Raw genomic sequence first — 23,757 nt, 5'->3', positions numbered from 1 at the left:
AGCTTGCTAGCTCTCATGACCTGGGCTGGCCATTAAACCTGCAGAGATCTGCAGGCAGAGACCTCCCTGCAAAGAATCCTAAACTGAATAAAAATAAGGAGCATTAATAAAGTGAAATGAAAAATGTACATTTCATCACTACTTTGCCTTTTTCCCCCCTCTCAAGATTTGGGGCAGAACATGGGGATGCAAATTAGAACTAAATGAAAAATGACAAAGCTACCTGAGGCATCCAGAGAACTGATAGCTTTCAAATGTGAGATTGATGGAATAAATCAGCAGCTGCTTCCCGTGGGTTACAGCTCTTGCTTCCAAAGCCCTACAAATGCCTGGCTTTGCTCAGAGCATTGCTATTTTAGAACCAAAGGCTTAAGCAACTCTTCCTGTGCTGCTGTTCAGCATTTTAATGATGTGAGGGGACTTCAGACACCCATCCTGTTTAGATATACACCATGGAGAATATTTTGCATTTCTTTTGTCACCTAAATGTTATTTAAATGTTGGTCCCAAGGCTTCTTTGAGCCATTCTCCTCCTTCTGCTTATTTATTAGCATCACATTGGAGAGAAAAAAAACCCCAAATATTTTTGGGGGGGGGGTTTGATTTTATAAAAGCAAGCTGTTCTTCATGCTTATTTAAAACTTAAACTCAGTATTACACAGAAAAATATTCTTGATTTAAAAGAAGGAATTTAAATAAACAGTATTACTCCACTGTAAAATGACAGGCACTTAAGTATTACAAGATGTTCTGGCATCCCCAAAGTTTGAGCTGATGTTAAAGAGGTTTTCCACATTCAGCAGAACATTACAATAGTGGACTTCTTTAACTGTATGAAATTTGAAGTTTCGGTGACAACAGGTTTTCAAGATATCTAGAAAAACAGAAACGTGCATTTGTTTTCCAAATACTCACTGTATATTAAATTCACTTTAGAATTTGGCAAAGTAAAAATAGTAACAGCAAACCTCAGACACCCATTCAGATTTTCTGAATATTTCAGTGTTTGCTTCTGTGGAACAAGGATACAAATGCTGCTTTTTCTTTTTTTCTGAAGGAGGAAGGACCTCAGTTATTCACAAAGCTATTTCTTTCTCTTTTAGGCTTTTTTTTCTTTAAGTTCCCCAGAAATTTTCAGAAAAACAAGGCAAGCAATTAAGGTTTCTGTCATTAAACCCCTTTGTCTCTTTACAAAGTCCCAGGCAGAGCACATAAACTAAAAAAGCCAATTTTGTGTATCAGCATTTGTCCTTGGAAAAAGCCTCTTTGGAAACTTTTCTGTTGAGAATTATGTCAAAAGCCCCCTGGAAGTTGGCTCCTTGATCTGCCTTCCTTCCATTGGAACATCTAATGGCTGGGGGGGGGGGAATGTCTTTTTTATTTTACACATATCAACATCACAGTCCATTTCTCAAGGCAATAAAAAAAATGCTTAATACGACTCAGCCAACTGCAATTTAACTCTCAATAAAAGTCTATTTTTGGCAGAAGGTTCCCCTTTCTTTAAAATTACTGTAATGACGAGTTAAAGCCATTTCCTAAATTTACTTTGAATGCTGTTCATAATGAGGATTAAATTGTTTCATACCTGCAGCAAAGCTGTTTCTGTTCAGAGGGTTGGGATCCTTCAAGACTGATGGTAAGCAGGAAAAGAGCTGACAGAAAAGCCAATTTTCTCCTAGAATTCAAGCAAGACCTTGTCCATCTCCTTAAGTAACTTGTCTCTATTTTTTCCAACCCATGGCAGGAAATCTTCAATTCTACAGCTGATGTCTCCACTCTTGATCTCCACATGCCTCATCCTCACCACAGAACTACTTGTGCATCCTTTTAGGATTAAAAAAAAATAAAAATAAAATGCACTTGCTTCCCTGAGTGCACAGCAAGGCACTGCACTATATCTCTTCCAGCCTTACAAATGGCTCAGGCCATTACAGAACAGCCTGCCAGGATCAAAAAAAACTGGATACAATATTCATGTACTCTGTGAGACACATCTACTCTTTATGGTGATCGACAGAGGCAAGGCAGACTTCCATTTCATTAAGAAACTGAGGATGAAGTAGCCTATAAACAAAATTCCTTCAGTGTAGCAGTTAAGTCTGAGCCATTTACAGCAGTACAACCCCTACTCAGGGCTGCCAAAAGCAGAAATTAACAGTTCAAAGGCTGACCCAGGGGCACTGGCAAGAAATTCTGACAGAAGGAAGTTGTACAAAGCTCACACATCCTTCCTGGAGGCATAGGATTGGTGTGGAAGAGTTTGAGATCAGGGTTTGCCAACTTCCACGAGGCAACTATGATTAACTATGGGTTCATGGAGCCCCTCTCCCTGTCCAACACACTCTGACATCCCAGCCACACTTCTGTTAACTCCCAAAATTACCCCAGAAAGGGAACACCACTGCAGCAAATGGCTGCTGGCAAAGCATCTCCCCAAAACTGAGCACAAGTCGCCAGCAATTCCCACAAACCCATAGATTGATAAAGTGATACAGACAGGAAATAAATCCTGCTACTTCCTTAGCACTTTTTATTAATAGAACGATGTTCATTTAGAGACTCAGTGACAAATCCTGTCTGGTACATCATCACCTTATCAAAAACCTGTGACATGTGCAGAGAATGTTAAGTTATATTAAGTAAGCTGTTAACTTGACAGAATCCATCCTGCTGCGTTCTGCCTGCCTGAGCTGCAGCAGAGCTGGCACATTGTCAAGGGGTGGGAAACACCCTCTCCTTCCTTGCCACAGCTCCAGAGCCACTCAGAGCTCCAAACACAGCAAAAAAACCAAGTCAGGTGTGCCAGTCACACCAGGAACTCAGCCATCACACTCCACTCCAGACCCACGTACAGGCATCAGTTTTTGGGGTGTGACTGCCACCCAACTGCAGGAAAGGAATGGGCACAGCCATTGCAACTCCATTTATCCAGACACCAGAGAAAGGCTGCGTGGATGTTAACAAGAAGGCAGCTCAAAAGCAAAACCACAAGATGCCTCAAAGTGACAGATATTGAGAAAGACAGAGTTTATAACTTTTTGAGCAGTAATCTAAAGGAGCAGAAAGTTGTTCTGCACAGAAGGCAGAGATGTGACAGCACTGCCAGGGCACCGTGTGGCTCCTGCCAAGGCAGTCACACATGGCATTGGTGCTTCCAGCCATCAGCAAATGACTGGGAATAATTAAGGAATGCCAAAGTCAGATCTTTAAACACCTAGGGAGAATCTTAATGGCATTATTTGGGCATTTTCACTTGTGCTGCAGGAGGGCAAGTGTAGAAACCTCGCGTTACCTCCACCAATTACAACAGCCTTCAAGAGGAGCTCTTTGCAGAACATTTCAGGCAATGAAAGCTGCAGCTAACAGCACATCAAGGCCACTTTCTACTGTGTACCAGGCTCCTTGGGAGGATACCACAGACCCAGTATCTCCTGTCAGCAGGATCCCACCATAACCTGTGACTCTAAAAGTGAAATTGATCTTTTGCTCTCTACATCTGTGAGTGATTACAGACACACACAGAGTTCATACAGCCTTGCTATCTGCAAAATCCAGGTAACTATTCCTTTAATTTAGTCATCCACCTATCCCAGTAATTATATCAGCAAACAGACATACTCTGCTTGTTCATTGAAGGGTTTTTTAATGTGAAGAGAAACGGAAGCTTCTGACTAACCACGCGTGACTCTGAGCTACATTAAAATCACTGTATTTTCAGCAGTTTCTGAGCTGTTCACACCATCCTAAAAAAGTCTCCAGTCTTTCAACAGTCCATCCAATAAAGCTGGTGTTGTGCACCAGTTATTCTGGAGGCATCTCTTAGCTGCAGCTGAAACCTGGCAGGATTCATCTTTTGCCCAAAATCCTGAGCCTTGCAGGAAAAACGAGGCCAGAAAGCATGGATAACCTCAGGTCTTGACAAGCAAAGCTTCTTCCACTGGCCTGACTCCCAACAGAAACATGATGATGATGTTTTTGACACACAAGTCCCATCTGTGCACCACGAAACAACGAGAAGGAGGATGATGCAAAGTAGTCTCAAACAGTCACCCAAAATACAAAGAGAGCGTACAGAAGCTTGATGCAAAATCCAGAAACAGTCCAGGGCAGTGCTTGGGCATCACTAAAGGTTTAAGGACTACTGGGGATTATGTGGCCAGCCACAAAGTGTCTCTTCAGAGGTCAGGACTGTTCCCTGCTGCTGGGAGGAGTGAGCAGCCTGTGAGCCCCTGGCAGAGGTTTGGAGATCTGATAAAACCAGGACAGGGCCGAGCAGAGTCAGGTGGCCGAGCGCCGGCGGATCACGAACACGCCCCGCTGCAGCTGCCCCAGGTAGATCCTCATCTTGGTGCTGTCACTGGTTTTCCTCACCCAGATCTGCAGGAGAGGAAGGGAAAAAAGAATGGGGCAGGGAGATGAATTAGGGGAGAAAAAGGGAAAACTCACAGCAAGCAATATACAGACAAATTAGCTCAGTGTCTCAGTGTTGGAGCTGAACTCCTCAGGGGGCACAGATCAATGAGGTTCATCCCCTCTCCCTCCCCACACCAGGCATTTGCAACCTGAGTAGAAAATGAAATAAATTGTCTAACTTCACCTCCTTAACTTCCTGCCTAAAATAGTCCTCAAGAAAAATGACTCTTTCAAGCACCATCAGGAAAGCAGGTTCCTCCTGCTACAGCTCACACCAGAACCGTGGCACTGAGCTTTGCCTAATCAAGACTAAGTCTCTCTAGATCCACAGATCATAAAATTATCTGTCCTGGGATTTGCCCAGACAAGGAACTATTAGTCAAATGAAAAGCTTGTTCTGATTCTGTTCCATGAAGCATTTCCCACAATGTAGCACAGAAATTGTGTCTGGAGATAAAAGGGCCTCTCTTTAAACACTGGCATGGAAGGATTCACACCAGGTGTTCCAGAGGACAAACTGCTGCCACTGAGGCAGCCCCTCCAGAGAGCTTCTGAAATCACCTTCAAGGTGTTTAGATCTAAAATCCTGTACTTTAAAAATCAAGTCTGTGCAATTTCCTCTGCATTATATTCTTCTAATACATTTCAACATATTTAAATAAATGCATTGAGTAAGACTTATCCACTCCTTAGTACTGCAGTATTTTAGGAGGGAAGTCCAATATTTCCTACTGTAAAGGATTATAAAGTTATGTTGGCCTATGATTTACCCTCAACTTCTTTTTCCTCCCATATATTAGCGACAGGCCTGGCAAGTAAATTGATTTAACTACATTATTTTAATTATAAATTGATTTTATTAACAGGATGCCTCCATATAAAATAAATTTAGTATTTGCCTGGATTTCTACTTCAATTATTTCTCCAGAGGAATTAAAATCAACATTCATTGATAATCATCTCCCAACTGCAACATTTCCAAGGATTTGGCATGTTTTGCTTGCCAAAAGAATTCAAAAATCCATAAACATTGAGCAGCTGTACGAAACAAACATATACAATTTTATATTCCACCACAGGATGATGGAATTATACATTAGTTTTGCAAAATTCAAGTAATAACTTTTAACAAATTTTAATGCATCCATGGGCACACTACCACTGCTTTTATCTGACCAACCAACCAAGTGCCACAACTGCCACTGCAAGGGAACAGCTGTGACACAAACAGATCCCACATGCAACTCATTCTGGGGAAAAATAAAGTGTTTTCCCTTAGCTGCCACAACAAATTAAAGTTCCTTTATTGGCTGATTGAGGAGAAGTGCACTCAAATCTATTATTTCTTTCCCTGAAGTGTCTGGAATCTGCAAGCAAACAACAAAATGCTCCCTTTGCCCAAGTGCTGCAGGAGCTTGCAAAACACAGTATTATCCTTCAGAAAGAGAGCAAGTCCCTTCCCATCTCAAAAAGAGATTTCTCAAGTCAGTTTTATCCTGGCTTCAGCTTCTTTGCACACCAGACAGGAATCTATCTTTAGCCCTTACTAGACCCATGTCTTTCCCCCCTCAGCTGATAAATAAAAGCAGCCACAACCTCGTTGGCACCCACAGAACTGATCACACAGCTGATCTTTGTGTTCTCTTTAGACTCCAGGTAAATAGCTTGGCTCTTGTGGTACCTGCAAAAAGAAAACAAAAAAAAAAAAAAAAAAAAGGAAAAAAAAAAAAAAAAAAAAGAAAAAATAGGAAATGCATGAATCCATTATTGATAAAGCTTGACAGGGTAAATTTGAAGTCTGCCTTTCTCTCCACACCACTCTCTCCATCTCTGCAAGATAGTGGGTGATCTGATCACACACACACACAGTCTGCATTTAAAGATATTTTGAAATGCAGGAGGATCTTAATTCACATTCAACTCTGCACTGAAGGTTACTGAAAACAGATTGCACAACTGCAAGGGGGAGAGGCAGATCCCCAGCCACAGCCCAGAGGAAGATGCCTGATAACACACCCAGACTTCAAGGGTTAATCCAAGCAGCCTTTCCCACTTCAGACAGGATGGATCTCAGAAGGCAACTCCTTAATTTGCCTGACAAAATATGGCAGAGCAAATCACAGATACTCAAGTTATTCCCCAATACAGAATTACTAGAGCACCATCAAACTGAATTACCCTCAATCAGTGCAGCCTGTGCATTGTTTAATGAGACCTCAAATTTCTAATGCTGTCCTCTTTTGTGAAAATACCCAAAATTGTAACTAATGGGTAACTGACTATAATGAGCTGTAAATATCTGCCATAAGGAGGCCATGACCAAACACATAAATTTAATCCCATTTTAGATCATATTTTAAGCTGTATATTGTTCTTAATTTGTTGTGTATAAAACAAATTCATAACTCTGAATTGTTTGATTTTGTGGACTCGCCTCTTTCACAGCCCACATTTCTCCAAGTGCTGCAGTGTGCCAGCCCCAAAATTCTCATTTCTATTAATTCTGCATCATTCTGTTCCATAGGCAGAACTAAAGACACTGGAACAGGTGATTTGTAAGTAAATCATCTTAATCAAGCAAACAACAAAATACTGTACAGTTATAAAAGCATGTCTGTATTTCCACCTTTCCCCTAATCATGATTTTATCTGGGCAATCCAAGCTGCAGAATCCCTGCAGATATTGCCTCAGCAGCTACCCAGTGCAACACCCCTGCAGCCTGACTGCCATTTGCAAAATGCAAAAATGGATTTATTTAAACTTCACAGTTATTTCTACAATAACCATACTGTACATGTGGAAGTCTTCCAATGGTTTATTCCACAGTCTCTTCCTACTGGCTTATGCACTCAGAATTTTCACAGTGCTTGCCAGTAACTGGAATGAGTGTCAGCTCTGAGCATTCCAAACATGCTCATTACCCATGAAGGGAGTGAGGGAATAAAAAAAAAAAATCCCCAAATCCTGCAACCTTTAAAACAATGGTTGGACACAGGTGTCTTTATCCTTCATTCTGACAGAAACAATGTCAGTGGGTTCCAGGGCAATGCAACAGCAGCAATGATCTGAGCCAAAAAAATCTCAGTTTATCAAGTTCAGATGTCATTAAATGATACAGAGGAACTCAGTAAGCTACTGAAAACCTCAGGCCTCACTAAGATGAGACAAAATCTCAGTCCAGCAGTGCCCCACCATGACATGCTGTGAGTACTTAAGCAAGAGTTTTGATCTTGACACAATCAGCAGGAGTGCAGGAGATACCAGTGCAAACAACAGCTCTCAAGTGCTAGCTGTGCCCACACAGACAAGGAAATATTTTTCCTCACTTTCAATTTTTGATTCCCAATGAATTCCAAAGCTGATGACACACGTGTCAGAGGCTTCATTCAGCCCTTGGATTTCACATAATGAATGAATCTCCATCAGTAAATTAATGCTAATTGTGCCCAGAACAGGCAAAGAACCAGGTCAGCAGTGTTTCACTGAAGAGTTGTCTCAGCTGTCTCACACTCCATGCTCACACAGACAGGGCAGCTGAAGGCACAGCACCCTGCTGCATCAGCTACCTGGTCATGTCTCACCCTTTAGCCAAATTTATTTATTCAGAGAGGGACAGGATCAAGGAAATTACCTCAGATGAAAAATGCAATGGGATTTTAAGTTGGCTTTTAAGAAAGCAAAGAGCCAAACAACTCTCACTGTTGCAGTAGGCAGAACATACCAAGTGAGGCAAGCAGAAATAATTTCAGGTCCTGCTATAAAATATTTTACTGAAAGGCCAAGATTTCTAACTGCAACACCATCAGAAGATTGAAAGAAATCCTCTGCATTATTGTATGCAGCAAAACTAAGAGCTAAAAGATGGTTGCTTTCCAGTGAACTGTGGTTTAAGATTTGATGGAGAAGCACAGAGCTCTGAGGATAAAAAACTGAGTCTAATTCCACATTCACCTGAACCATTCCACTCTGGAGATGTCTGTGAAATGTCTCTGCAAGACTTCAGGGGGTTCATTACTAAGCTTAAACATTCCCTGTTTTCAGGTAATTGTGATGCAGGGCTGCATCAGGAAACACAAAAGTCATTCCTGGGCTGTCAGGTTTAGGAATTCTGTGCATGCCAGCATTCTTCATGCACCTTAGGAAGAATTACCCTCCCACTACCAAGAGTTGCTTTATTATTTTAAAACACCATCTACTTTGCACAAGTACTATTACTATCAATCAAAAAAAAAAAATCTAAGCAGGATTATCACAGTCAAAAAACCATAAAATACTGATCTTAAAACAGCCTAAGAACAAGGCAGCCAGGAAAGACAACAGCTGGAATTCCAGACAGCAAGACCCCCATGACAAGTGAATTCAGCCAGATGAAAATATCTGTTTAAATGCTTTATATAATGCTAGATACACTTCAGTGAGCTCAGAATCTCACCAAAGCACCAGCCCTCTGAAGCTCTTCCAGGTTTAAATTTAATGCAAAGTTTTGAGCTTTACTGACAGATTACTTTAGATGCCTTTTTTTTCCCCCTTTCTTTTTTTACTCATGACACTTTTCAAGTACTCCATATGCTTCAAAATTCTGAAGAAGAGTTTATTCATCCAAATATATCCTGAGGATAGTCACTTTACACACAAAAAAAAATTATGAAAGAAGAAAAAAACCTTGATGGATCTGTGGAATAAGTAGCCTGTTCAATTCTTATCTGCTTTATGCTTCATGGATGTTCAAACAGAGAGCAGCTTTAATGAGAGCTGTGTACACTGAACTCTCAAATTTCAGTCAGAAGGAAAAACTGACCAACTGGCCAAGGGGATTGCTGTGTAAAAAAACCAGCTTCACACCTCCTTCTGTGATAAATTTTCAGCCTCATCACTTGCTGTTTTGAGCCACCAGAACACTGAAGTAGGCTACAAATAAGCAGATGACTTTTTGAAAGCAAGCTGTTTTCAGCTCAAGGAGTTCAAGATTGCCCCCTTGATTATCCAGGTTTGCAAGTCTCATGGATTAAGTTTAAGATCTACTAAGATTCTCTGCAGAATTTAATATTTTCCTTGTGTTTTGTGAAGCTTGTACAGCTGTATGGCCATAAAACTCTACAGAGATAAATTCAATCAACAATTCTGAAGTTGCCTCTCCCAGCTGGGTTTGATCTTTAAAGGTTATTTGGATTTATTAGAAGCATTTTTCATCCTGAGCAGCTGGTGGATGACATTTCTTCTGCCACCTTGTGGAATGCTGGGCTCGTGTTCCACAGAACTGAACATCAGGAATGGGAGTGTTGCTGACAGCAAATCATGGAGTGTGTGTATCCAAGCTGGGCAGCTTCAGTCACATCCACTGTGGCTGCTGCTGCCTCTCCTACCTCATATTAGGTCTGATTTCCTAAGTGCCACAGTGGGACATGGAAAAAATTCAAGTCTCCTTTTATTGGAGCCACCAGTTATCTCTGAAAGCCTACAGGGTGTCAACACTCCATCATCACCCCTGCTTTACTGGACCCATGATGAGCTCGTGGAGGGAGCAGCAAACCTCTGCCCACCAATTCTTTGATCAAAGCCATTTCTCTGCCTCCTCACTACACACCACAGCACACCACAGACTGCTGGAAACAGGAACTGCCAGGCCTCACCATCTCTTGTCATAGTAGAGTTTGCCATCTTCTATCCGAGCTTCAAATCTCTGAGCTGGAGACTCTGCTGGTGTAGCTGGGAGGTGCTCAGGAGAGGAGGGGGAGGCTGGGGACAGGAGACACACTCAGGTTAAAGATCAGCACATCCCACAGCAGCACATCTGACTGCAAAACTGCAGTGCATAAGGTCTTGTGTGCAGAAGTACCAAGCAGAGAAAGTTGCAAACTCAAATACCCATTAGGAAAATATTATATATTGTGGTAAGTAACTCGACCTCTGCCTTGAATTAAAATATTCACTAAAATACAGTGTTTATCTGAGAAACCATTAATGGGTAAGTGATGGACAATATCTCCTTGATTTTGTTTTAGTTATAATCCACAGTTAAATATGGTTAAAATTACTGAGGCAAGTTAGTCCCACTCTGTCTTGAAATAAGCTGTACAGGCACATCTATAGAGCTGGAGGCATCAAATCATAAATTGTCAATCCCTCAGTGGAGCTGACAAGCAGACAAGGTACCCAGATGCACCTGAATATAATGGAAAACCTCTTTTCCCAGCTGGATTGCCCCTTTCCCAAGTGTTTCAGCCACCAAATGTGCTCCTGCCCCCCTTCCCATCCCTCACAAACATCAACACCACACAAAGAACAGCAATTCCACAGCCAAACATCTACAGCACCATTCTCTGTTCAGAACAAGTTCCACTGCACCTGCAACTCACCTGGTCTCTTGGGTGATTTAAGCTACATGGGAAGAGAACAAAGCAGTGTTAGGGATCTGACAGGAGCCACAGAAGCTGCAGTGATAACTTCAGATATCTTACTGTCCACACTCTGAATATTTCTATTTTAAATGCTCTGTTCAGTGGTGTAACACAACCATAGCAGTGTGCTCTAAGCAGCCAAAGGTGCAGATAATCAGTATAATAATCCAAAAGGCCAAAAAACTGAAGCTGAGAGCACTCAGAAACCTACTCCAATGAGTCAAACCCATCTAACACACTATTTTTGAATGTGATACACTTCTCAGAGTACACAAAATACAGGAGATAAATCATTACAGAAACCTCAACAGCTGGCACAAAAACAGTGCTCCACTACCATCCTCAAAATGCCTTAATGAGCAACTTATATTCTAAGAAATTAGATCAGCCTGCAAGAGTTCAGCAAGAAAATATGTTAATCAAAATTAGAAAAACTATAAATGTGCACATTGCCCCCTATCCAACTTGCTGAAATGTTGTGACAGCAGGGAGAGAAAAAATTAACAAAAAAATCCTATCCCACACTAAGGCCTGAACCAAAGGCAGCCTGGGATCTCCCAAAAAACACATTGACATCTGTTCAGCCATGAGGAAGAAACTCCTTAACATAGCTCATCCCTTGGTTCACACAAAAGGTACCATTTTTAGATGACATTCATTCAAGTTAGGTTAATTAAACCTCAATAAAAAAAGAGGAGATACCATCTTGCTAAATCTTTTATTGTGCTACTTCAGAAAACCTATGGGGATGAAATAGCCCCACATTTCCAAAATGAACATTAAAGAGAGCTCTGTTCTCTTCAGGAGAAAGCATTTGCCTCCTCTTTAAAATGAAGAAATAACAGTCAAGCAACAATCCCTACCTTATTCAGTGTTCTTAGGTCCTCCATTATTTGCTCATCAGTCAACAAATAATTTAGCTGAGGTATCCAGAATTAAGGCTTCCATAAGCTCTTGACAAGAAAGGCTAAAAATTAAAGGTCAATGACATTTCACTTGAGTCAATGTAAGCTAAAAGGTTTCCAGGATTTTAATAAATGTCTTACTTGAGCTTTTTTTCTTTTTTGGCAGAGGAATTAATACAAGTCCATCCACACCATCTTAGCACAGAGTGCAAAATCATTTTAACTTATTCAGACAGAACCATCAACGAAAAACCTTTAGTGCACTGACATTTACTTCATGGAAGGATCAAGCACCAGAATTTTCAGTGTTTTTCATCTTGTATTTCTGTGGAAAAGAATCTGTGAGCTGAAACAACAGACTCATTTCAGGTTTTCTACAATGAAGCTAAATCCCAGGTAAACCTAGTTAAATAAAATTTTGTGTGGCTGGGGATAATTAAGAGCCCATAATGCACCTGAAAACAAACCCAAAACCTTTGAAAATAGAAATTAGTGTATTACAGTCTTATTAAAGCTCTGCTGTACTTTTGTTTCTTTGCAGCAAGCGTTTAGCCAAAACATTCAAAGTATTAAACTGAAATTAACAATTGCTGGGCTGCATTTCAAGGATTTTGGTTCTGATGGACTTTAATCCTCTCCCAGTGAGCAAAGGCAGAGTTTCATGGTGTGGTTGCTGTAGCATGCTCAATTAGCAGGTCATGTTCACTATGAAACTCATTTATTTTTGGATGAGATAGGGGCACTAATAAATGACTTTTTTTTTCCCTGAAAGAGTGAACAGCATCTCCAACCAGAAAGAGGTTAATTGAAACTGGAGATGCTCATGACCATCCTGCAGGAACTCCAAAAGTTCAAGGTTTCATATTGCCTTCAGAAAATGAGAGTCATTCAGATAAGTTTTTTTTAATCTAAGACGTGCAAGTTTAGAATCTATTAAGAAGCCCCTGCAAAGTAAATATCCTTGCCTTCCTCTCCAGGTGAATTTAATACACAAATAGAAAAAGTGCCTATCATCACAGAGGAGCTAAAAACATATTTCCAGAAGCCAAGGAACATTTTAATTCTGAGACATGCAGCAAGGCAGATCCTAAGGATTACACAGAGATGTTTTTCTGTCTCTTGTGATACATGAAAACAAGATGAATCTTCATCTTTCCTTATTCAAAGAACAAATCTAGCATCCTTGCTTTTGCTATGCATCTCTGGATTAGAGATCTGAAGCTTTTATCAGAAATGGAAAAACTATTTTGATATGACAAATATGATCTTTCTGGTAAATGCTTTGTCACGTCTTGAAATGAGAAAAGCTCTGGCTCATGTAAAAAGCCATTTACCATCTATGGAATCAATTATCTCAGCATATATATATATATATATATATTATGTTCTTTTAAAGTTTTCCTTTTGTGAAATAAATTGCCTGTACAATTCAAACCATTCTCACTGACAAAAAAAAAATAAATTATCTCATGATACAGTGAGGATTAAGTCAGGATACCAAGGGATCTCCAAACACTGGTTTCTATATATGTATTGTATTGTATAACTGCTGTATTGCCTTAGCACACATACATAACAATTGTGCTTCAGTATTTCCCAGGTTAAAATCTGATCCTGGCATTTCATTTCCTTTTCCTTGCTGTACAAAACAACAAAAGTGTGGGTAGCCCAGGGCTGCAAACCCAACAGTGACTCCACAAAAGGATATCAGGGGCAGGTTTCCTCCTCTTGTCTGGGATAGGAACTGGATCATTTGGTCGCCGTCTCAGTTTCCTTGTCATAATAGGCTTCACTTCCATTGAGTCTGTAAAGTAATGAAGTTGGAGAGCTGATAAGACCAGAGGGAAAGGAGTAAGCAGCAGCAGCTTTCTACACGAGGAAAATAATCTTTCCTCTTTTATACTGCAAATTGGATTTTTTTTTTTTGTACTAGCTTCCAGCATGGAAGTGCTGCCAGTGAATCCAAGTTCTCTCTCCTGTCAGGTCACTGTTCAGTGCCAGTGCTGCAATGCCATGGTTACAGCTGCTCCAGGTACAGATAAGCAGCACAATGATGCTACAAGGATTCAAGGTAAATTCCTTTCATGCTCATTCTATCTGCTTGGGAACAGATTTAAAAGGCCAAGCTCACAGAGTTCTTTTCCAACCCAATTTGGATCATTAATAGCATGTAAAACATCAGCTACAAATCAATTGCTCTCTCATCTTCAAGGCAGAAAAGCAGCTTTGTCAAAAGATTACAGAAAATTTCTGCACTGAAGACTGATACAAGTCTGCTGGAGTGATTTCAAACAAACAGTATTTAAATTCAGATTATCTAATAATGATTAATGAAATGAGCCTAATTAATAACACACAGAGCAGCAGGTGATAGGAAGTAAACTGCAGCATATGCACTGGGGAAAAAGAAGAAGGTCTGTTCAAAACTTAAACACCAGTCTCATCACCAAGTAATTATCTGAACTTGGTTTGTCCAAATGCCTACAGCAACCTTTACTGAACAACTCCACTGAAACTCCCACAACTCATTTCTTAATTTATCAAGATATGTTGAACTGCAGCCAAGAGACCACATCATAAATGCCAAACATATCAGGCCAACTCCCCTTCTCTGTTTATTTGTTCATCTCTAAGCACCCCTGAATCACCCCCTGGGCAGCACTGCAATCTGGGAAGCTCCCACTACACGTGAAAACCTTGAGCAGCTCTGCATGTGCAAAACAGACCAAATCCCTTCTCATCTCAAGGTGAACAAGGATGACCATGAGACCAGACTTCATAAATAAATAAAAGAAGTTACCAGAAAAACAGGATAACTCAAGATGGTTTCCAGTCCACATCAGCCCTAAGAGTTTGTACTAAGCCAAGAGAACCATTTAATACACCAAAGCAGGGTTTAATTCTCACTTCTGAGTATTAATTAAATTATTAATTTATATAAAACATGGAGATACTATGCAAGAAATATATGAAGGGTGTAACTCATGGACAGGCCTCAGCAACAAAACCACACTATCAGTCCATGAAGTGTGGGAAGAGCATCAAACCAGACTTTTGCTTCAGTGCCACAGCAGCAGAATTCTGCAGGAATTATTAACTCCTGACTTAGCTCCCCTGCATCCATTACCAGAGCTCTGCAAGGCCAATTGTACTGCAAGGTACCAATTGTCACCAAAAAATCTGTCCATTTAATATAAATTTTCTAGAGCCTGGACACAAATGTAACCCACAAATACTTTTTTCTGGTTTTAAGTAAATTTCAACTTTTATTGTTTAACTTTCTTCAACTACTTGACCACTCACTCCTGCAGGAAGAAAAGGACACAGCTTTACAAGCTGGCATCACTGGTTAGGTCAATATTGTGATATCTCAATAATTTTATTGCTAGATCAGGGAACCAAAGCAGCCTCTTTTCCTGCATGTAAGCAAGCCCATCATCCCCTCTGCTGCTGCACTGGCACTGCCTGATCCACCTGTTAACAATTCACTGAATTTTGAGCTGCTTTCTCCATCAAAAGACCATCAATTCATGCTCTACCCCTGTTGGCATTTCCCAGCTGTGTAAACCAGCACTGCCATCTTTACAGCTTTTTCCCTAAGCAGGAGCAGAGTGGATAACACAAATGACAGGTGCTTATCATCTTTACCTCCTGTTAGTTCCATGGTTAGCTTTTCATTCTCAATCATCTTCTTCTTCTCTTCCAACTCTGCTATCAGATTTTCCTTAAGCTCAATTTTCTTATCTTCAAACTCTTTTGCTGCTGCTTTCTTTTCCTTCACATAATTTTTCTCCACCTGATCTGTCTAATGCAAACCCAAGGAGCAAGAAGGTTAATTAAGGACTCAAGTTAATGATATCACAACAAATTTTCAAATGCTTTATTGATCAGCTTTTCAGTCAACAACTGGTCCAAGTTCTAAAGATTATCAATATTCACAATCTACAGTAAAACATCTAAACATGACTTAGTGCTATTATACTGGCAAAATAACTATTTGTAAAAAGAAATTTTAATGTTGCATAACAAATCAAGTCCCTAGCAGAGAGCTCTGCTGATTTATAAACAGCACTTATCACTTTAAACACCCTTTTTTTGACCAGCCCAATGCACAGCCAGATACAAGAGGCCAACAGCAAATATTTAATTCTATTTTAACAACACAATGCAGAAGTTACTTGAGGCAATGCCAGCAGTAAGCTCTACTGCATTTCAAGTGTAACAAGCCAGCTAGAGGAAGAAAATTTCTTTTAAGCCTTCTGGGAAAACAAGCCCAAATGCTGGTTGATGAAACAAGGTTTATGCCTCTTCCACCTAATTAATGCATATTTTTGATAAATTAAGAGTACTTACTTCCAGCTGCAGGAACAGTTCTGAAACACAAAAAAGACTTAATTTATTACCTTCAAAGCTGCACAAAATTACTTCCTTACCATTTAAAGCCATTGAATATTGCAGCCAAGACAGGCAGTGAAACAAATAATGCATGTACTTATCCAACCTCTACTCTGATTTCACAGCTTTATGCTGAAAATAAAGTGACTATGAAAAAGTTCCACAAAAATACACTGTTACTAGAGGTTTTTTACAGATTGTCACCTCACTGAAAAGCTTCCACTACTCCACACTATTCAGTTCAGAGAAGGCTGTAGTAGCAGCACTGTACTACTCCATTATGTAAAAAAAAAAAAAAAAAAATTTTAAAACTGTAATAGATATACACCAAATATAAGAATGCTGCAACAAAAAACAAACTTTCTATTTGCAAAGCATGAAAGCAGCATTGTGTAGATAACCAAATGCAGGTAAATCTAAACTGCTGTTTTAATAAATCTCAGCATGCCAAAGACAAATATAAAGGACCCTTATTCCTGTAGTACAAGGCAGCTGGATTTTTTACTCATAAAATTCCAAGTGATCACCACCTGCCCTCCTGTGGAAGAACTCTGCTGCTGCAGCACTGCTCATGGCCAGCCAGAAATACTAGTTTGCACTTAGGCTTAATTTTATTAAAACAGCCCAGGCTTGCCAGAATGCAGCCCTAGTGCATATGAAAGGTCTTTTTGGAGGTCTTTTCCAACCTCAACCATTAGTGAAATTCATCTCAGGAGACAGGCTCCTGTTAACCAGAAGTTGTTCAAACCACTTTAGTTCCTCAGGCAAATCCTTTACCTTCCCAAGTATTTTCAGAAATACAGAATTGCTTTGTTTTGCTAAAGGAGGAGCAGCTGTATTTCCTATATCCACATAATGCCTTCTATAAAAGGTCCTGCTTCAATATCCAAGGTAAGAAACTTCTTGAAAGGGAACAAAAAAGAGAGGGCAAGGAGCTGGATCTTATTCCCAAGCCATTCCTCTGCAGCAATACAACCAAAACACCCAGGAGGACGAGCACTGGGCAATTTGAAAATTAACTTGGGACTTTGCTCCTTGAGATAGAGCAGTACACAAAGTCCAGGCAGCCCATTCCATGTCACAGCCATGCAGAACAACAGTTCCAGCAGCAAATCCTCTGTTTTCACTGTGCACAAACAGATCTCTGGGAAAGCATGTGCTCCTAACTTGCCATTTCTGCAAAACTGGAGGAGACAGGGCACCCAAAGGCTTCAGCAAGGGCCACAAAACAACAAACCAAAGTGGGACACTGTGAGTTAGGCAGATAAAAATAGAATCATCTTTTTACTTGTGCTGCTTCCCTCAAGTGAAGACTAAAACTGTTTATCAGTCAGCAAACAATGCTGATCAAAGGAAGAAAACAATCAAGGTAGATCCTGTCATGTTTGGTGGACTCTGAAAAAACCCTACAATGTACCCAAAGAACCCTTTGCTCCAGCAAGTTCCTTCTCTTTAAAGGACAGAATTACCTCTATTTTACTTCAGGTGTTATCCAAAACACACATTTAAGTTATTTGCAGTGTCTTAGAGAGAAATTCAACTTACCTGCATTTCGTATCCTTTCTTTGTACTGCTGGTCCAACTTTTTCATCCTTTTCTGATATTCCTGAAGAGTGCCTAGTGGAAATAAATTGTAGATTCCCACTGTATTTTTATTTCCCAAGTATTAAATACCCTCAACGAATCATACACCACACAAAGCACATTCCCTGCTTTTGTAAAAAGTGGATTACTCCTTTTAAGAAGTGTTTTAGCAGAGAAGCTTAACTACAAGCAGAGTTAAGATAGAGAAAAGATGAGAAGCAGATGACATTTTAACTCTGCAGCACAGCTGAGAGCCAACATGCAGTGAAGGATGCTGCTCCTATCTTTGAGAACCCCCACCCTTCCATGACATTTGAAAAGTGCTGAAAATAAAAACCAAAACTACTCTTCAAAGCTTACCCTCCTGCAATTGCTGTAACTGCTTCTTCAGAGATGCCAGTTTGTCCTGATACATCCTGCAAACACAGCAGGAAACTTTAATTACCAAGAACAAATAGTTTATTCCACCATCTCTTGATGTTACATGTTTACACAGAATCAAAAACTTTTCAGAACTTCAGGAAACAAATGAACTACAAACTAAAAGAATTACCAACTAAAAACTACAACTATAAACTAAAAGAACTGTATGCCAATGAAAGGTTCTCATTCTGTCTTAAGAATTCTGGCACTTCTTTGGTTCTACAATGGGTTTAAAATTGGGGATAAAAAAGAATTTTTTTAATGTTGAAATTTAAAAGACATTTAAATCTACAAACATCAGAAACTGTACAGTAGAACTATTCTTGCACTATGCCAAGTTTTATTAGCTGTGTATTAGCTCCCCACACTACTTTAAAATTCCACCAAAGTCTATTCCTGGTGCTGCAGCAAACCTGCATTTCTTTTATCACACATCTGTGGTTTAACACTGGCCAAGTCTTCCTGACCTGTATAAAAACAGATCTCTGCCAGTAAGCAAGAACTCAAAATACTGCAAATGCTTCTGAACACCATGGGGAAACTATTTCAAGTTTCCCAAAAGTCCATTTCTGGTTCAGGACTAGAATTCAATTGTTTGAGGCATTTGGATAGGCATCTTATTTTTCCTTAGCTTATCTAAAGCAGAGCCTTTATTTTATTTGAAGGATCTGTCTGCAGCAGGATCCATTTGCAGCTGCTCCCAGAACTCATAATTATTTCCTTGCCCAAAACAGCAGCAGCCCTTAATTCCTTGAATTCATATGGAACAGAGAAAGTAACTGGGGAGAGCAGAAATGCAAGTGGAAGGACTCAGGAGCTATTTCACTGGGGTAAGCACTTAAAACTCCCCATCCTGACCCAAAACTTTGTCAAGTTTTAGGCAATAAAAAAGCCTAAACTCACAAATAAACAGAACTTGGATTTGGAATGGGTTACTTACTGTTCTTTCATTTCTACAAAGTCCTCCTCCTCGTGCTTTGCCAGGTCTGTTTCACTGGCATCCTCAGTGTCTAAACAAGGCAAAAAACAACTTGTTAAAATTTAAAAAGCACTTAAAAAAAAAAACCCAAACTAGGTAGGAAATTATTTAAAAACAAGGAAACAGGCAAACAAAACCGAAATCCCCCAAACCTCAAGCAATTTAGCAAAGACAACCTGAGAGATGAATTCAGGAGGGAAATGAAACATCTTCCTGCAACTGTGAGTTTTGCAGTGCAGCTTTACATGAACAGCTTCAACTTCAGAGAGCCTGGGAATTTCTTCCAATTTAAAACAAGGGGCTCTACATTAATACTCACACACAGGTGAGACACAAACAGCCAAAAGACTCTTCACAAAAAATATTTCACAAACCTGCTGCTGGAGTTCCACCCACTCAGTGCTGTTCAGGCTGACCACAAAGGTCTCACCAGAGAGCAATTACTGGATGGGATCTGAATTTCTCAGCTGCGCTTCACTTAGTACTTCAACAAATACCAGCAGTGACATAAAGATAGCTGCACTTTATAAATAGACAGTACAAACTATGAATAAATAAAACCACTGTGGTGTTGCTAGTTTGCTGCTAAGACTTTTCAGGCTTCTACTTGTAACACATGGGTAGCCCAGAATCCATTAAGTTTCCAATGAGGGGTCAGTGCCTCCAGAATTTACAGGGTACAGCTGAGAAACCTAAACCACAGCTAATTCCTTACACATGGAAGGGGGACCCAGCCCCTTAAATCAAACCTTTCTCACAGCTTTCTTAAACTACGCACAGTTTAAACTTAAGATAAAATTCAATGCACCAAAGATAAACCAGTGAGTTTTTTAACTGCAAGAAATGTACTCAAATGTCTGGGCCACCACAAAGGACTTCCATACCCTGTCACCCTCTGCATATTTAACACCATCCCATCTCTAACCAGGCCAGAGGGCATGGAAGGCTCTGCTGCCAGCAACAGCCGCTCTCCAAGAGTCCTTCCACACCCTCTTATCTGTCATTTTATGTCCTCTACACTCCTGGCTACTCCGGGTTTTACTTAATTTCCTCTTCCCCACTCTCTGGTTCTTGCTCTGCTACACTTCTGTCCACATCTTCTCCTCCCTTAGCTGCATCCTTCCCCCTTCACACCACGGAAACAGAACCAACACACAGGATTTCTCCACTGTTTTCACTCTCTGTCCACTGCCTCCTGCTCACCGGAGGAGTCACAACTCCGCCTCTCCAGCGCCCTCGCTGTTGTACTCTCCCTCGGGGAACCGCTGCACCCCGACAGGTCCTTGTTCCTTTGGCGTCCTCGCCGCTCCGAACCCTTTAAAGCCCGCGGCCCTCCCGCAAACACCGTGCGGAGCGGTGCCCGCCGCCCCACAGCCCCACGAGAGGGGTCCATCCCCCTGCCCCGCCCCCTCCCCACACACCTTCGTCCGAGTCGCGGGCCCGGGCGCTCCGCTCGCCGTCCTCCTCCTCGGCGCTCTCCAGCTCCTCCTCCTCGTAGTAGTCGGGCGCGGGGGCCATGGCGGGGGCGGGCGGCCCCGGCGGGGCTGCGGGCGGCGCGGACACGAGCCCGGCCGCGCTCATGGCCGCGGGCGGGACGGGACGGAGCGGCCGCCGCTCGGCAACCGCGGCGGGAACCGCGGCCGCGCTTCCGCTTCCGGGCGGCGCCGGGGCCGCTGCGCCCCCGCCCGGCCGACGCGGGCCCTGCGGCTCACAGGGTTGCCGGTTCGAGTCCCGGCCCGCCCAATGCGCGGCACGGGGTTTAACTCCTCAGCGGGTTGAGGCCACTTGGGCTCGTGTTCGTGGGGCAGAGGTGTCCAAAGATAGGACAAGAACAACGGGCATCCACCGAGAGATGAGGAAGAGCTTCTTTGCTGTATACTGACTGAGCAGCGGAACAGAGACCAGAGAGGCTGTGGAACCTCTCTGGAGATATTCCAGAACCAATTGGACACAATCCTGTGCCACGTGCTCTGGGATGACCCTGCTGGAGCAGATGATCCCTTCCAACCTGATTCATTGTGTGATTTTGTGATACACACAGCAGAGCTGTTGTCCATGAGCATGACCTTGCCTCGGTGGGGACAGACTCATGAGGACACTTGTACTCTTTTGAATTTTATTATATTTTAATAGACAAATTACTTCCCTGTTCCTCCATACTCTCAGCAGAGCCCCACCACAGCCAGCACTGTGATCTCAGCCAGATTAATCAGGTGTCAGTGAACAGCAGCTTTTGTAGAACACGTGCCTGACATCTGCCAGGTACTGGTTATCCTCCCGACTAGGCACTGCTACAAAATTAAGGATCAAGATACATATCCTGTGGTGAGAGTCATACGCAGGATCCCACTCCCATCTGAAAATGCCTCACAGTGGTATTTTAGACTAAATATCTCATGTATCTTATTTCTGCAGCTCTAATTCACCAGGGAAGGACTAATTAATCTCATCACCTCCAGCACAGCCACACTAATCGCTCACCTTCAGCTCTGAGGTGCATTCCTCACATACACGGCTTATTGACTCACTGTGCACTACAAACACCTCACCGAGGGGAAGGAAATGGGTTTGATCCGAAGCACTGAGCTCCAAAACCTGCAGCGCTTCTCCAAACCCGCCGAGCCGGGTGCTCAGCACCCAGAGCAGCACCAGGTCACACCGTGCTCTGAAAGGAGCAGTAATAATGCAGCACAGCCACTCGGCTGTCCTGCCCACCACCCCAAAGGTCTGTTTGCCCAGACTGACAATTTTTAACTCGCAACACCCGTGCCAAGTATGCTCCGTGCCTCTTTCCTTAAGTCAATATTGCCTCTAACAGGGGACGAGGCTGAGGCACGGCCAAAAGTCGGCACCCTCCCCCCCCAACCCAGGCAGCTCGCAGAACTTCTGGGAGCGTTTTTGTCTCAGGGGACAGACACCACCAGAGCTGCTCACCACTTCTCCTTTCCCAAGGAATGTCAGCACTTTGGAAACCCTTCCTTTTCCCTTCTCCCCGCTCAGGCAGCGCGGCTGGTACGGCTGCCCGCGGCCCCGGGGTGAACAGGAAAGGGCGTGGTGGCGGCTGCCACATCGCATGAGCTGCCTGGTGCCCACGGCTCTGTCCTCTCCCCACACTCGCACCTGGCTTCAGCTCCTCACGTCACTCCCCAAAGCCATCCAGTCACGGAGCTGAAAATAGAAACGGGACTGCAGGACTCAAGAACCAGAGTCCCCTCGGAGCTTTGCAAACACTAATATTTCCCCTTTCTCCCCCATTTCCTGTCTGTATCTGTTCCATCTGTCCACGTACTCGGCTCACCAGCTCCCCTGCCAGCCGGGTTTGTGCTGCTGGGGATACCAAACCAGTTCTAAGTGTGTCTGAACCGCAGCTGCCCTCCCGAGGATCATCTGCCCTACCTCACTGCTGCCTCTGCACTTTCTGTTTGGAGCTGATCTGCCCTCTGTCACACATCGGGCAGGTGCAGGCACCAACACGAGGGCACAGGAACCCCCTGAGCAGGAGCTGCGTGCAGCCAGGGGGTAAAAAACCTGCAAACTGCTGCTGTGCAAAGCTTTTTAGCTCATTCTGTGGTCAAAACTGGGATCTTGCTGTTGCTCCCCCCGTGCTAATTCCTCCTGTTTAATAGGAGCCTGCTGGAGACACCCTCTGCTGTCATCTCTCAGGCATTCAGTGGGAACCCGAGGGAGGAGGCTCAGCTTTAAGGAATGCCATGTTTCCCTTACAAACGCAGAAACTTAACTGTCTCCGCCCCAAGGAGCTGTCAGGGAAAGTGTAAAGTTCCCTGCCGAGCTGTTGTTCTTGGCTCCCGCTTCCATCGGAGCTGTTCTCGTCACAACTCACTCAGTACTTTGCACACGCTCATTTTGGGGAGAGATCTCTGCCTCCTGCTTGCTCAGCATCAGCTTTTCACAGAGCTGCTGACAGATGAGTCGTGCTCACTGTGCTCTTCTTTCCACTTGTAAGAAACAGAGGGGGGGAAAAAAAGGTTATGGAGCTCATCTTATGAAGAGGAAGCTCACTGTGTGGAACTACTCGACTAAAATGAGAAGAGCTGGTATTGTACTTTGGCCTCTGAGGCACAGGACACACCAACAGCCCTCACCTGGGACTCAGGGCTCTCAGGTTTCTGTACCTGTGGTTTCTCACACAGCTCTCTGAGGGCGGTTCTAGAAGCACATGAAGGGGAACAGCTGTCAGGAGAAAGTTGGCAGAATGAGGCTGCACAAGGTACTGGCAGATAAAGCTCTCCTCCTTCAGTTTTATTTAGAAAAATGAAGTAATTACCCACCCCCCCCACCAACTAAGTCTCTACAAGTATGAAGTGTTTAGGTTCAGAGGCTGTGGGGAACTACCATGTGTAGCAGAAACAGCACGAACTCACTTTATCCTGCCTCTACCCTGAGAAATTCCTAACCCAGAACTCTCAACCCCTGCTGCAGTTCCTTTTCCTTTAGGGCTTTGCAGCCAAATCACAGCTTCTCCTGTTTGGGTACCAGGGACCTCTCCATACACATACAGTCCCTATCAGGGCTTCCCCAACACCTGCACATGGGACTGAAGACTCAGAGCTGCCTTTTCACTGGGCCCAAAGCTGGTTGTGCGCCCCAACACCTCCACACGCACACACCTGAGACCACCACAGATCCTGCCAATGG

General features: G+C 42.6%; 1 protein-coding gene across 1 annotated transcript; it reads right to left on the bottom strand.

The window, feature by feature from the left end:
* Positions 1–3,626: 3,626 nt before the first annotated feature.
* On the bottom strand, positions 3,627–20,767 carry SUDS3 (SDS3 homolog, SIN3A corepressor complex component). The gene is made up of 12 exons (XM_056504184.1): positions 20,523–20,767; positions 19,063–19,132; positions 18,060–18,115; positions 17,661–17,732; positions 16,074–16,093; positions 15,369–15,525; positions 13,429–13,524; positions 11,679–11,740; positions 10,774–10,795; positions 10,048–10,153; positions 6,013–6,097; positions 3,627–4,380 (listed from the first exon to the last, which is right to left on the bottom strand). Exons 1-12 carry the CDS (start codon positions 20,680–20,682, stop codon positions 4,282–4,284), a joined length of 1,005 nt encoding a protein of 334 aa, XP_056360159.1. The 5' UTR covers positions 20,683–20,767; the 3' UTR covers positions 3,627–4,281.
* Positions 20,768–23,757: the final 2,990 nt, after the last annotated feature.

Source organism: Oenanthe melanoleuca, chromosome 15, assembly GCF_029582105.1.
Source record: "Oenanthe melanoleuca isolate GR-GAL-2019-014 chromosome 15, OMel1.0, whole genome shotgun sequence".
Classification (NCBI taxonomy): Eukaryota; Metazoa; Chordata; class Aves; order Passeriformes; family Muscicapidae; genus Oenanthe; species Oenanthe melanoleuca.
The sequence above is the reverse complement of the archived record's forward strand: the minus strand, read 5'-3'. Positions and strand labels throughout refer to the sequence as shown.

Excerpts from the sequence above, each read along its gene's own strand:
- SUDS3 (XM_056504184.1), bottom strand. The coding sequence starts at position 20,682 with ATGAGCGCGGCCGGGCTCGTGTCCGCGCCGCCCGCAGCCCCGCCGGGG. Across the intron at positions 16,094-17,660 it reads AGAAAGGATACGAAATGCAG|AACTGTTCCTGCAGCTGGAA; the intron begins GTAAGTTGAATT and ends TTTGTGTTTCAG. Across the intron at positions 4,381-6,012 it reads GTTCTGTGGGTGCCAACGAG|ATCTGGGTGAGGAAAACCAG; the intron begins GTTGTGGCTGCT and ends CCTCTCCTGCAG.